This window comes from Aspergillus piperis, assembly GCF_003184755.1.
Source record: "Aspergillus piperis CBS 112811 unplaced genomic scaffold BO85scaffold_15, whole genome shotgun sequence".
NCBI classification, from domain to species: domain Eukaryota; kingdom Fungi; phylum Ascomycota; class Eurotiomycetes; order Eurotiales; family Aspergillaceae; genus Aspergillus; species Aspergillus piperis.
In genome coordinates this window covers 136,031-150,410 of record NW_020291605.1, presented here as the reverse complement: position 1 = coordinate 150,410, position 14,380 = coordinate 136,031, and the positions used below count along the sequence as shown (strand labels likewise).

General features: G+C 49.1%; 3 protein-coding genes across 3 annotated transcripts; 1 reads left to right on the top strand and 2 right to left on the bottom strand.

Moving 5' to 3' along the window:
* Positions 1-133: 133 nt before the first annotated feature.
* On the bottom strand, positions 134-910 carry BO85DRAFT_451269 (uncharacterized protein). Its single transcript, XM_025660552.1, has one exon. It carries the CDS (start codon positions 728-730, stop codon positions 464-466), a length of 267 nt encoding a protein of 88 aa, XP_025513402.1. The 5' UTR covers positions 731-910; the 3' UTR covers positions 134-463.
* A 121-nt stretch (positions 911-1,031) lies between these two features.
* Positions 1,032-3,271, bottom strand: BO85DRAFT_440321 (Zn(II)2Cys6 transcription factor; the record flags this gene model as incomplete). Its single annotated transcript, XM_025658758.1, has 3 exons — positions 1,032-2,839; positions 2,899-3,099; positions 3,166-3,271. The coding sequence occupies 3 exons, from the start codon at positions 3,269-3,271 to the stop codon at positions 1,032-1,034; spliced, it is 2,115 nt and encodes a 704-aa protein (XP_025513401.1).
* A 3,947-nt stretch (positions 3,272-7,218) lies between these two features.
* Positions 7,219-10,129, top strand: BO85DRAFT_72219 (SAM and PH domain-containing protein). Its single transcript, XM_025665615.1, has 3 exons — positions 7,219-7,381; positions 7,436-7,606; positions 7,669-10,129. The coding sequence occupies exons 2-3, from the start codon at positions 7,475-7,477 to the stop codon at positions 9,964-9,966; spliced, it is 2,430 nt and encodes an 809-aa protein (XP_025513400.1). The 5' UTR covers positions 7,219-7,381; positions 7,436-7,474; the 3' UTR covers positions 9,967-10,129.
* Positions 10,130-14,380: the final 4,251 nt, after the last annotated feature.

Sequence of the window (14,380 nt, the reverse complement as noted above, 5' to 3'; positions counted from 1 at the left end):
CAGGGTGTTAGTTGTGGTTGCTCATAGTAGTGACAACAGTTTGGTTAGCGGTTTAGAACTTGCTAAGAAGTCAAAAATATATAATATATTATGCGTACTAACTACCACGACTAATTAGTAGCATTTATAATATGGGAGACTGATGTTACTTAAAAGGAGTATGTTACTCTAATGACCAAATTACTACAAAACTAATTAACGGTGGACATAATCCCATTGCTAAGAACTGAAAAATTTCTCATCGTTTTTGTCTACTCACTTTTCCCTTTGCGAAACTTGATCCCAACACATGCATGAGGTAGTTGCCATCGCAACAAAACCAACGTTGAATGCATAATCCATCACATTGAAAGCTAAAGTAAACTAGCATGATAACATAACAAGTAGCAAAGCATAACATATCATCATATAGACATAGTTGGAAGGAAAGAATGTGCATAAGAAAGGAAAAGAGGAAGAGTTGTCAGCGGCACGCGCTGCCAACAACACAGCACCTGGCCAGTAATAACAAAAACAAACCAGCAACTTTGGCTGATTGAGGTGATAAGTAGGGCCGCCCTGCGTGATAGTGCCTGTATGAAGATCTTTTACCCGGGATGGAATAGTGCCGGGGGAATTGGGAGGGGAAGATAGAGGGGAAGAGGAACAAGAGATGAGGGGTCAAGCAGGAACCCAGGCAGAATAAACACAACACAACATGACAGAAGCAAACACCAACCAAAAGAGACATATTGGAAGAAGTTAACGGGAAAGAAAATAAAACAACCGCCTAAACTAGATGTAGAGGAAAAACTGTAGGGGAAAATATAACACTGCTACATGGAATCATGGGACTGAGGCCGCCTGCTCCTGAACGCCTGTCAATTCTGCGCCGGAGATGCGCGCTTAAACGCTGGGACTCTGTTGCGACACCTGAGCGCATGTTAGTATTCCAGTGAAATTTTGAGCGGACAACGAGGACTCAGAAGAAGTAGACGAGTAAACGTACAAGCCATCGGTGCCTTGTGACCAACATGCATGTGTTGAACATGCTACATCAAAAGGTATTTCCAGTCGCGGCGCTTCATCACATCTCTCCAGTGAACGGGCGACTTCTTGATGGGGCGGCCGATCGACTCGATAGAAGGAAGCTGAACAGCAGACCCGTTGGCATTCTGCTCCGCGTTATTCGAGGGCAGTAAGTGGTTGGCTTCGGCGTAAACTTCCGTCGTCGTACTGGGATAGTCCCCAACCTTCCAACACTCCTTTAGCACGCGATACATGCGCCCGAAACTACCATAGTCGGCTTCATCTGCCAACGCTGTCGCTCGATGAGACAACAGAATCCGGAAAGTACACCCAGGCAAGGAATACGCGCCCGCAATGAACAGAGGCCAGACGAGTGCCCTATCAAAACCGTAGGGACCCTTAGGGATGTTGATGGCAGCGCTCCCAATAGCTTCGACAAGGTCGGCAGTGTACTTGCTATAGCGATCAAACCCAGGAGCTAGAGTCGCAAGATAGAGCCGTGCGGCGGCTCGGAACACCGCCGTTATGTTTTCCGTAAGCCTCCTGGGGCAGATGTTGCCCGACGAAGTACACGGGTTCCCAGAGGGTTCGATCTCCGCATTGTCGAGTTGCTCGGTCAGAGCAGAGATGTGAAGGCGAAGACCCTGTTCATCAACACGTCTTTCCCTAATCAACGATTCAAGACATGCGATTTCCGAAATCAAGTACATTATACGATCTTCGCAGCCCATGAGCTCTTGCAAACCCGACGCGACTCCGCTCAAATTCTTGGCGCGATATGCGTGAGCGAATAGAGGCGATCTGCCGAGCATTGTAGCACCGAGAATATCGATCCACGTAGTGAGCGACATGCTGAAGGGTAAATCCGTGGAGGGGCGCATCTCTAGCAGACCCAGCTTGTTGACGAGGTTGGAGACTGCTGTAAAGTGCTCGTACCAAGGAATATCCGGAAGATAGTCATCAGGCTCTCCCACAGCGCAGTGAAAGAAGATTGTCGCGAGCGTTGCATCCAGAACTTTGCTATGATTCTCATCCAAGTTAAGTGCATCGCATAGCTCTGAAACAGAAGCCCATCGGTGCCGCATGATGTCATCGATCACCTTGTCCTGTGTTCGCCAGGTATGGCTGGCATTGACAGTCTTAATGTGAAGGGCAGATACACTCATACAGACGTGGAAATAAGGCTTGTTGGTTTCGATCGATTGCAGAATTTCATGCGTCCGGGAGAGGCTTTGAGGATGGATATCGAGTACCGGAAAGATCAGCTTCACGACCTTGTCAACGAAGTTATTGAGCAGTGGCCGCTCAGCGGCAGCCACGGTCATTGCCTGTAAATATGCGGCGAGTGATTCATCCTTAGACAATTGCTCTAAACCAGCATTATCGTCAGTAATGGACTCGCTGTGGTATCCTTGAGGCCAGTCGTTGTTGGACGTGGACGCTGAGAGCGACATCTGCGACGTGTTCTGCTCGGAGAATTGCTGCGGTACCTGAGGAATCTGGTGGGAGAAGCCTGGAAGAGACTCCTGGAATGGCTCTGACACCGGAAATTGCTGTGTCAATGACGGCAATGGTAGCTGTTGTGATAGTGGTGGCAGTGGCAGCTGTCCTGGTAGATCTTGCGAGCCGAGAATGTTGAGAGCCGAAGGAACTGTTCCCTGCCACGACGGCTGGGCATTATCGAAACCGAACCCAGCCGTCGACGGTGTCGGAGGTGCTTCGGATGTGGACGTCTCTGATCTGTATGGGCCGTATGTGATGGTGTGCGTTGGATGGGATCCGGAAGTGACGTTCATCCTCCTGACCCCTGGGAGAGTGCGATCCACGAACGCTGTTATCAGATAACAATGAGAGTTAACTCAAACAGTCCAAGGCGCGACCGGTACATACCTTGGAGATTTCTCTCCTTCTCCATCACCTTATTGAACCTGATCCTTCTCTGCATCCTCTCCTTGTGTATGTCCCGCTGTTCCAAACTCCTCCACCACGGGGGCTCAGCATAGTCGCAAATGAGGTCGAGTTTGGTGCAACTATTACATTTTGGATGATTTTCGTCGCACTTCTTCCTTCGCAACCGACAAGTGAAACAGCCTAGTGCATAGCTTCCGTCAGTGGCCTGAAGTTCAGTGAATAATCCACACCCTTCAGCTGACTAACCATTGCGTGAGCGGGTGTAGGACCGAACGAGTCTGTCGCCAGAACCCAACGGTACCGAACCTGCGCTCGTTTGCGTAGTCCTAGCGGTCGCTATGGCCCGGGGCATGTTGACCGTCAAGAGACTTGCCAATCACGTCGAGGTATCAATATACTTTTATAATATAAACCAAGTAGAGGATAACACCAGAAAACAAAACAACAATATCAATATCAAGGTAACCGGAGGCTGGAGAAGCCCGGTGTAGTTGATATGCAATATGTTGTAGAGCAGTGGTAGGAGAATGTCGAGGCTTTTGTAACCGAAAGAATAGCAGATCGAACTTGTCGCCTAGGAGAGGAGGTGATGCGAGACAAATTGTTGTCGAACATGATGTCTTGATACATCCGGAGATGATGTCTTTTATGTATAGTCTGCGATAAAGCGTCATGCTATGATGCTTCTATTTTTTGACGATGGAGCCGGTAGAGCTAAGTTGGGATGCAGGAGCATCGAGCCAACATACGAACTGCGAGCGGGGAAGATCTCATGCAGGCTACGAATGGTCAGCGTTTAGGAGCTAAATTTGGGAACGCTGGCCTGAAGGTGCCTGGGGACGATCTTGTCGAGTTGGGAGGGAGAAAAGGACGGGGGCCCCCGGTCAGGGTCTGCACCTAGTGGTTGGCGCCGCGGCTTTCAGAGCGCTGATAGGCGGTGGTACGAACCACCCCCCTCTACCCACTCATCCTTACCATAGAGTTTCCTTTCATTGTCACCTTTCGTCTTCATCTATTCACATTATAATGGCTCCTTTTTTCCCTGGTTCTCTAACTATAGTGTATGCTTCTGGACATGTTCCGGAAATTGACTGAATCGCAACAGAAAACTGGACATGGCCAACGAGGTGTGTGAGCCATCCCTGTTCGGCGCTTGGAGGTATCAACATTTATTGGCTGTCATTCTCTTCGGACTGGAATATTTCCTGTTTAGTGAGCCACACGGCGACTGATGAAACGGCGTTAGAGAGCTTAGAGTGTGAAAGCAGTGAGGGAGGTGCATGCCAAGCTTCTATTGCTTTCCAACCATTCGCCGCCAAAGTTGGCCACGGCGCTTCGATGGGACTGGTTGGTCGGCGCTAAGCAGGTCCGGTCCGAAAAATCCAGGACAACCAACCAACCAGAATTCGACAATTGTGATGGCCCGTGCCGAAAATGGGTACTATGTCAATTGCGGACTGATAAGATCTGATTTGTTGGCCCGCCATTCTATTGGCACGTCCCCCTTAATTAGTAACACTTAACCGCCCGCTAGCTCTGTGTAGGATGCTGCTTAATTGCTTGTTCAAGCGGTACCCTATGCTAGATCAAAGGGCTGAAACAAAGATAGCCGCCGGGTTCACTGACTGAACTCTTAAATACTCCTCTTTCTTCTCGAAGCGCGGCGGTTTGCTATTAATAACCGTGCTCCTATTCGTTGATATATTTATCCCAACGTGTCAGGCAGGGTCAAGAACTCTGAAGCAGACCCTAACCACTGTAGTCAGAGTACCCACCTGAAGCTAATGACAGCTCCGGTCCACTAACTCAAGCGCGGAGAGACATAATTAGCAACATGCGCTAAGCCTAGAAGTCATGTCATGCAGTGGATGATGTCGGATCACGGCCCCTCCCAGTACCAGCTGGCTGGTACTATCGCATGGATTTCGACAAAAATATCATTTGGGAGATACGCCGTGTGTGATATCGCACTCAGGCGGCAACACGGCGTGGCCACCGATGTATACTCACCAATTATCGACCATAGGGAGCAGTCCTTGACAATGTAGCGACGTTGGATATTGATGTAGGGTGTGGTAACTGCCGCAGTCAACTTGCTGCTGGTTATACACTAATTCGTAGTGGCTTCGCAACATGTATTGGATCTCGACTGAGCTTACACAGCTATCAGTTGGAGTATGGAGGATGATAGCAAAATCCCTCATGCCGCTATACGAGCTAGGATCTGAGCGAGAAGCCATATTTCAATCCAGCGTCTCGATATGCGTGCCTTGTCATGCCGGGAAGCGTAGCCGCGAGATGGGATGCATCCTGTGTATTCCTTCGAACAAGACAGCTAATTAGGGGATATTGTCCTTAAATTCACTATGCTATCCCCAGTCCCATATATTGAGTTAAGAATGAACTTGATGTAGATATTTTAGCCAGAATGATACTGCCCTAATCTAACATCATATTCGACGCTTACCAAATCCCCAAGGGACTTTAAATACTTAGTCATATATGTGAGTAACACACTGCTAGCATGACATGGCGTCTACATATCTTCTTGTTTATCATACCTGCATCCAGGGAGCTGAACTCGCCGAAGATGATACGGATAGTCGGCATCTATGGAAGGTTTATTCGGCTACATAAACTTACAGCCCAGTCGAAATCCATAAATTGAAAAGTATTTGAACCATAAAATAGGGCTATGAATTGAATATGTACAATTACATGCATTTCGAGCTCTTCACCCATTCATGCATCATCACGGAGATATCACCCGTTCCTGGTAGAGTCCAAGTGTCTTGCTCAGATAAGGTTTACATATCATGCATCTCGGAGCAGTGATCTCTATCTCGGAGGTAGAGGCTGAATGTCTTTCTTGGGCCCTGCATATGCATGCCACGGGTAGCATGGGAAATGGGATGAAGGGTGCTAAGCCACAATACTACTAGACATCTGAAACATATGCGAAGACACAGTAAGAGACAGATTTATAGCGAGTGAGCAATGAGACAGTTAAAACATAAGCATCGAAAGCGGAAGCAAAGTGGATGGAATTGAGAGAAACATTCACAAGACCTCAATTAGAGCAGTGCTTGGACAAGCTTCAATAATTCTATCAATCTACTGTTGGATCAAAAGCCACGAAAGTGAAATCATAATAAATTGGTGAGCATATATCCATTATCGACAGCATCATACTGGTAAGGTTGCAGGTAAAGAGAGTGTGCAAAGTGTGATAAAGAACGAAAGGTGTGAAAGAGGAGAAGAGAGGAAGTTGTTGCGTTGTGTAGAGGATGCGACAAAGTGAAAGGTATCATGTGCGATCGCCATGGCGACGGGTGCATGAGGGCAGTTTGATACTAGACATGGAAGATCTAGGATCGAGCTAAATTAAAATGACAGCCGAAGAAAACTTGTGCCCAAACCATGGTCACAGTACATAGATGGAGAGGGGTAAGAGCGTCAAAGCTCCTGTACCTATGACTTGACTGCCAAGCAAAGTCGGTGCATGGATCTGTTTTCATTAATCCTGGGAATAGATACTATTCTTGGAGCATTTAGCCGCCCTTCTTCCACCAAGCAAGCCCTAGAGGCCTTTGTGTAGCTATAATTATCCATGAAGGAGTGGTTGAGGTGATTAAGTTGCTTTAGCATCCCCCAGAATGGACCAACCCCGTTCGCCATCACCCCACGGTCCCGTCGTCACAGCAGTAGCGTGCCCGGTTTCACCCAGTCACAGCCAATCGTCGGCCACCACCGTGAGCTATGTCCTCTGGCTACAAAGTCTGCGACGATGCAGTGACTTGCATGCGCCCAATCAACGGTCGGAATTGGCTCTGATGGGTTTCCTCGAAGCGCTGGCATATACCCGTCGGGCAGGGAAGCGACGAATCAGAACCCTAGCACTAGAGGGAGGAACGCAACGACGAGGACTTATTCGACGGTGTGCATTTCACCCCACCTAATGCATCTGCAGGCTCTCCCCGTCACATCCATCCTTCCCCCATCGACCTTCGTTCATTGGGATGCCGTCGTCACGTATTTGCGACTCTGGGGGTTTCCGGCCGTGGCATGTTCTTTTTTTAAACATTGCCAGGAGTGATTCTCCTCGATTGTCCCATACTTATACATCTCGAATCGCCTTGCCGCCCTGCGTCGGTTGTATTCCTCATTCCCCTACTCCGTACTCACACATCTACTCCATCGTCGTTCTCTAGCGACAGTCGATCTACTGTACTACCTTCTCTTCAACACCCCTCCTCTATACCATACTCATTGCATCGCATCATCCTTCCACACCATTGCTACATCCTTCTGCCTTTTGGTTTGTGGCCCTCCCGGGTCAGGACGTGAGAAAAGAAGGTTACGTCAAGACATTAGCACGGTCAAGACAATACAACGCTCTCTTGGCTGGTCCAAGAAGCAAATAGTTATCGGCTCTTCACCGCTATTCCACCAACTTTGTATGGTAGCCGTCTCCCTCCTCATTGTCACGACGAACGCAACTAAAACCGAAAGACAGAAAGTGCGCGACCAGTTATCTTCATCGTGACCTGTCAAGATGCATTACTTCCCATCTATTCTTCCACCTCATCCGGTGTCAGATACCGACACTACAGACATCGCTGAATCCGATTTTGATTCCGACTCACATGAAGGTTATTCGGACGACACTCCTCGTAGTGCTGGATCTGTTAGTTTCTTCTATTCTACCCTGAGAATATTAGACGGAGTGACTAATTCAAATGACTGCAGCTTGGGACAGAAAGCGTAACTACTGCCTTAACGCCGGATGACATCGGGACACCGGATGATATACGTATACCGGACATCTTGATTCCACACTACTACAAAGTATCCGATGATCTAAGGACCCCAGATTCAACTGGCCTTACAGGATTTCACTTCCAAATCGACGAAAGCCCTGTTAAGGGTCCGGTCGGCCCGCATCTCTTCCGAATCATACCAGAACGTCCCGAGAGTCGATCGTCCTTTGTCTTGATTTCTTCCGATGATGAAGTTCCCAGTACCTCGACAACACCCCTCTCAAGCTCTGCGTCCCGGCCTGAGCCCGAAAGAAAAGACACACCGGTTCCGGTACATAATACCTCCACGTCACACACCAAGCATGCGACCGATGTAAGGGAGCCTAATACCAAAGAGCACGAGGTCGCCGACTGGACTACTCAAGATGTCGTGACATATATGCAACGTTGCGGTTTCGATGAAACAGTGGTCGAGAAGTTTTTCATTAACGACATAACTGGCTCCATTCTCCTTGAACTTCAAGCAGAGGATTTGAAGGAGCTCGACATCCAGTCGTTCGGAAAGCGACACCGGTTGATGGGTTGTATCCGAGACCTCCGAAGCAAGGCAACCACACCCGCCTGTGACTCTCAATCGGACGTAGAACCCATATCCCGGGAAGATACATCTACGCCGCAATCGACCGCTGCTCAGGTCGGTGTCAGTTGCTCGAGTCCTGAGCCTTGTGAAAGTAAGGAGCGCTCTAAGTCCTCCCATCACAAGCGGCGGCGTCGTCACAAGAGACGAGATGGCACCGAGATTGTACCCGAGGACTCCGCTTCGATAGTCGCAATTGAGCAGCTGCTACCCAAGCTCCATACATGCTCCAAGGGCGAGAACTGCCGCAAATGGCAAAAGCAGCAGGTGAAACTGGGCAGAATGGTCAAAGATCTCCCCATTGATGGCATGGGTGGCTCTATCATTATCACTGGAGACCCAGGCAATGCTCCTACAGCGCAGAATCTGAACAAAACACCCAAGTCAGAAGTTACACCATCCATTATTGCATCGTCTGATGCTCTGGGTCAGAACCCAGCATCCGAAAATCTCCTATCACAGGACAAGCTTCACGGTGTCAAGCAACGGGACCCGCAGGAGAATGTACGCAATTTTCTCAATTTTCAACGCCTGAGCAAGCTCCAGCCAGCTACGGATCCTGCAACGCCCCCACAAGAGCATCTCTCTCCAGGAACAACTTCACCGACTTCAATAAGGGCAAATGCCACCCTCTCAGAGAACCTACGGCATCTTCCAAGACTGCGGATCCCTAGTACTCATGTTGAAGTGAGTTCGACAGTTTCGCCCAATTATTCGGCCCAGCGCACTATTACCCCGTCTATATTGCAAAAGAAACAACCGTTTTCTCATAGAAGCCGTTACCCTTCTCCCAGCCCCTCCGAAGTCACAATGTCACCATCCGACTTTTACAGGATTGATCCCTACTATGGCAGAAGCACCCCATTATCTGAAATGGATGTCCCTGTGACCGCCATTCCACTGGGCCCTGTATCTCGGAACATCTCGCAATCCGTGCCCCCAAACATGCGGTTTGGTGGACAGATGCACTTTGTGCCAGATATCATCCCTCGTCCAGCATCTACCAAAGCAGAAAACGTTTGCAGAAAGGGTGGTATCTGGAGCACCCAGAGCATCCCAAAACTGGGTAGCCTCGAGGAACGTTCACCGCTTCCGCCTATTGAAACCCCTGAAGACATGGAGAAGACCCCTCGTGCAGCTCACTGTAAGGGCCCATTCTCGCCAAACTGGTCCAAGAATGTTCTGCACAGTGGCTGGATGAAAAAGCGCAAGACCACTCGATTCCTACGTCATGAATGGGAGGAGCATCACTTTACCTTGAGAGGCACGCAGCTTGCAATGTACCCTGATGCGGAGGCTTCCCGTCAAGACTCGAAGGCACTGGAGTACATTGATGTGGATGATTATGCTGTAGCGTGCTCATCTCTTGCTTCTAGCTCGAAGCTTACTGCCGCGTTCAAGAAGACTGTCTTGAAGCGCAGAAATGACTCTAGGGGAGATGCAGCATTTACATTCTCATTGATCCCTTCACCAACCACCAGCACTTTTGATCGAAAGCTTTTCTTTACGAATGGCCCCAAGGCACACCACTTTGCTGTGACAACACGGGAACAGCGCATTGATTGGATGAGAGAGCTGATGCTTGCCAAAGCTCTCCGAAAGAACCGTGAGAATGGCGCGTCTGTCAGCCATAACGGAAATTTCATCTGAGCGATAGTTCTTCATGGCAGGCCTTAAGGACGTTACTCTGTGAATCCGTATTGAATGATATTCGACCTTCGTGCGGCTTGCCTGATACCCCTTGTTTATGTTTCTGCTGTTACCTTATTTCTGGCTTTCTGATTTACTTCTCCTTGTTGGCTCCGGCCTTCTTAAACTCATGCACCGAAAATCTCCGGTGTGACGACTTCATGACCGTTTCTTTATGTTGACATCACTATTTCCTTGTACTAGACACTCTCAGACCCATTTCCTTTGTATGCGCCGCACAGGCATATGGCTAGACGTGAGAGGTTTGGGGCAAGCTGGGTTCACACTCAGCTTCCCATAGTGATTGCACAGATAATCTTCGATACCCCTGGAGCTGGACTCAGTTTATGACAATTGTTATATACTAAATCATTATTTACTCGTACACCTGGCTTCAAGAATTGGCAGTTGAAAATGGCAATACTTACATGAATCGTTATAAATATTCCTGAGTGCAACACATTTGACATGTAGGAATTTCAGCTCCCCTAAGAAGCGCTCTTTGTCTCCTAGAAGCAGAGTAAGTGTCTGAGTGTATCCCGTAACAAAGCTCAATTTCACAAGCTGAGTGCACAGGCGTGCGAGAAATGGGCTTTCCAAACATTGATTGAGTTGACCGACCAATGATGGAATTTCAATCAAGTCACGCTAAGGCATGGGTTGGAAGAGGGGTGCCTGTTCATTGCTCAATGAGCGAGTCAGTGGCCTCCTCTACTCCGTAGTAGGTTCGTCCACAGCACAGAACACAATTAGCGGTTTGGAATAGAAGGAATCATAAATTGTGTCACGTACAGATCTGATTCCTTGTGGTTAATATGTGTGTTTTCATTATCTCCATCATCTCCCCCTCCCTTATATTCTAATCATCTCGCTCATTGTTGGCTAGCAAATTTATGGAAACTACAGAATATAATTGTTTAGCGTCTCCTTACACCTTTTCCAAAAGAACAAAATAACCAGGCAACTCTACTTGATACATTCTAATTGTCATCACCTGCCACCCAATTCCCCGCCGCAGGTCAACCCAACTAGGATGCACCTACATTGATGCGTCCGGACAGGCAAGTGGTGGCGCCGATCAACCCCATCGCCCTGTCGCGCAATGCAAGCTGCATCCGAATGGCCTGTGCCTGCCAGGTCAACACCGCGCGTGCCGGTCTCGATGGTAAGTTGATCACACCTACCAGGGTCGACTGCGGCTATCATTGGCCATGGGGCACATGGACGGTCCCTCCCGGGCGCTTAACCTTGGGCGGAGAGTGGTTCGGCCCATGCAGGCGAACGGCAGTGATCACATCTACGGCGGACTGATTACTCCACTGGCTGTTCCCCTACCTCGACTGTCGCAACTTTCAATCTACCTCCCTCGCCAGACCTCCAACACCACCCAACCAATGTTGCGACTTGTTTCTGGTGGTGGAGCTACATGGGACCATCGGATGGCGATTATCACCGTGCGATTCATCCATTTTCTTTGTTGTAGCCGTAGTCATCCACGCTAGTTGCTAGTGACGTCCTGGTAGTGCCTTCCTAGGATGATGATCCAACAGGCACGGGTACTTTAGTCTGCTAGAGAAGTAGTAGCCTGGCAAGCCGGGGTTGTTACTTGCCAGCTGCTAGTGACTAGTACGGAGTAGCCTGTCTAGCAACAAGCTGAACCCCTCCAGGTATACCATACTACTAGCAAAAAGAAAGCCATTGAACGGGTACTCGTGGTAAGAAACATGGGGAAGGCGGGGGAGTTTACGGTAGATATAGATCGAGTAGAGCTGGGGTGGAAAGAGAAGGAACAACCGCGTGGAGGGGCCATCACATCACCTGTAGGGCAAGAAAATTCGCAAACGCCTGCCATGTGACTGCCGACCAACAATGGACTGATTGTCGCTGTACCTACTAAGCTTCGGCGGCTATCGGTGGGCTTTCTTTGGAGGGGACGCCTCTCTCTCTCTCTGTCGCTCGCTCCAGTAGCCGGTGCTTCTCCCGCCCGCTACTGTTGGAACCCCAGTCGGAGCGAGACCAGCCGGACAAATTGATTAGCCATCGTTCAATCTCCCACTTCGTGGAGGATCTGGCGCTTCAGCACGGTCTTGTCTCATCGGCTAGTAACTCTTTTTCTCTTTCATTTCCTACTCTGTCAGTCTCATTTCTACGCATATCAAAACCTTGCAACTTCTATCATAAGATCCTCCCACCGCACCTAACGTTTCTGTCGCTTTAGCGTTTCTTTTCGCGTCTATGTTGCTTCCTGGCTTTGTATTCTTATGACCTTACAAGATACTTCCGTTTTTCTCGAAAATCAGGAAAGATCAAAACCAGCAGCCCGCACGAACAGAATGGTCGAGATCGCAACTCTTCGCGAGGCCCTCTCACAGGCCACTCAGTCCACTCGCATTGTAATGCGCTGCCTCAGTACCCGCAGAGATTCGCAAGAAGCATCTCAAAGGGCACTCACACTACTGTCTGACATACAAGATCTTCTATATCGCGTCAAAGATCAGATTAGCTGGGGACAGGAAAAATGGCACGTGGACCCCCCGCGACTTGATGCTTTGACGGAGGTAGTAGCTTGGCTTGAGTCGACCATGAAGGCCATCGAGCTTTACTTCCAGCCTGGTGGGGTGAGCGTGGCTTATTTCCGAAAGCATCTTCTCGAAAGAACATTCTTGCCCCGTTTGGAACAGTTTAAGATCCTGCTGCTGCTGGCCATGCAACCGGACTCCGAGTATGTATATCTTTCTTTCATTGTAATGCTGTCTTTATGAGACGGCCTCAGCTAATTGAAACGGGTTGCAGTGACCGAACCTCTCTGGATCAGGAGATCAGATACTCTCTTAGATTGGCTAGTCATGTGGACTGCGGTATGAAATGCACCCTGACGGTCTGTGCACCTACTGGGGAGATTGTCTAACATATTCAGGCCCCAAAATCGATCTCCAGTTTGAAGAAGATGCTCTTGGGTTGACAAGCCGGCTTTGCTCGGAGCAATTCATTGATCTGGCAGACATGTGCAATCGACGGCTGCAAGGATCATGTCGTTGGTTCTTCGACCATGTTGAGTACAGGAGATGGTTGCTTGGTGCTTTCAAGACGCTTTACTGCGTAGGTCCTGGTAGGTTTCTCCATACACCCGCTCCCTTCTGTTAATATGCTAACATGGGTGCTCACCTGTGTAGCTGGTGCAGGAAAGACCTTTCTATCGTAAGTCTACAAGCCTTTCTCACATCTTTGCGGATGCTAACACCTCTAGATCTGCCATTATCGATTCGCTTCAACGGACCTTTACATCGTCAGATATCGCTACTGTCTTTATATTCTGTCGCGAGGAAAAGGCAAGAGAGCAAAGCTCCATCGAGATCTTGCGCAACATACTAGCTCAGCTAGTTTATCGAAAACGGAGTCTTTCATACGAGACTTCCTCCCTTTACTACTCCGAGTCATTGTCCAAAGGGAGGGCCTCGTCCAAGGCATACCAGAATGCCATTCGTGCAGAGATCAACCGCTTCTCAAAGGTCTTCCTAGTCATCGATGGGCTGGATGTGCTTTCTGACAAGGAGCGTGTTCTTGGCCGACTCCAAAAACTCCCAGAGCAGGCGCAGCTCTTGGTCACCTTGCGGGAGGTGACAAGGGTCGGAAATGCTTCCTATGTCAGTGTCCTAGGCACAGGAGAGGACGTCTCAATGTATGCCATGTCTCGAATTCAACAAGATCCAAGCTTAAGGGCCTTGTTCAACGATGAAACTATGTCTCAGCTATATGAGGAAGTCATATGCACGGTGACTGAGAAATGTCATGGCCTGTAAGTACAGATGGCCCGCAGAAATTGCACACCCAGAAGAGCGTTTGAAGGCTTATGTGGAACGACATTTCAGGTTCCTGCTGGCAAAAATACACCTCGACCTCCTTTCGCGCTATAAAGACCCCAACCTCCTGCAGAGAGCTCTTGCCCACTTGCCTGAAAGCCTCAGTGAGGCTTATGGCGAAGCAATGAAGCAGGTGGTTAGCCAAAACCCAAAGGCTGCACGCTATGTCTACTGGACTCTCTACGCATTACGACCATTGACTGTGACGGAGCTAAAATGTGCCACGGGTGGCTCCCCGGTTGATGAAAGCAAGGGAACAGAAACGTTCGAGCAATTTTTGCAGACTCAGAGCTCGGGTATTCTCACTGTAGATCCTGTCACAGGGAGTGTACGCTTTGTGCACAAAACTGCTAGGGAGTACCTTAGTGGCACAGCGGCTAGAGTGTTCTTCCCCACCGCTCAAAAGGACATTGCTGAAGTTTGCCTCACTGCCATCACACCGGATGAAGTGGTAGATGACTGCTACATTAGCTGCGGATCCGCTCCTCGCAGTTCAGATAGCGGATTCCTCAGTT

Coding starts and splice junctions, on each gene's coding strand:
- BO85DRAFT_451269 (XM_025660552.1), bottom strand. CDS start 730: ATGTCTCTTTTGGTTGGTGTTTGCTTCTGTCATGTTGTGTTGTGTTTA.
- BO85DRAFT_72219 (XM_025665615.1), top strand. CDS start 7,475: ATGCATTACTTCCCATCTATTCTTCCACCTCATCCGGTGTCAGATACC. Junction 7,607..7,668: donor CTCCTCGTAGTGCTGGATCT/GTTAGTTTCTTC, acceptor AAATGACTGCAG/CTTGGGACAGAAAGCGTAAC.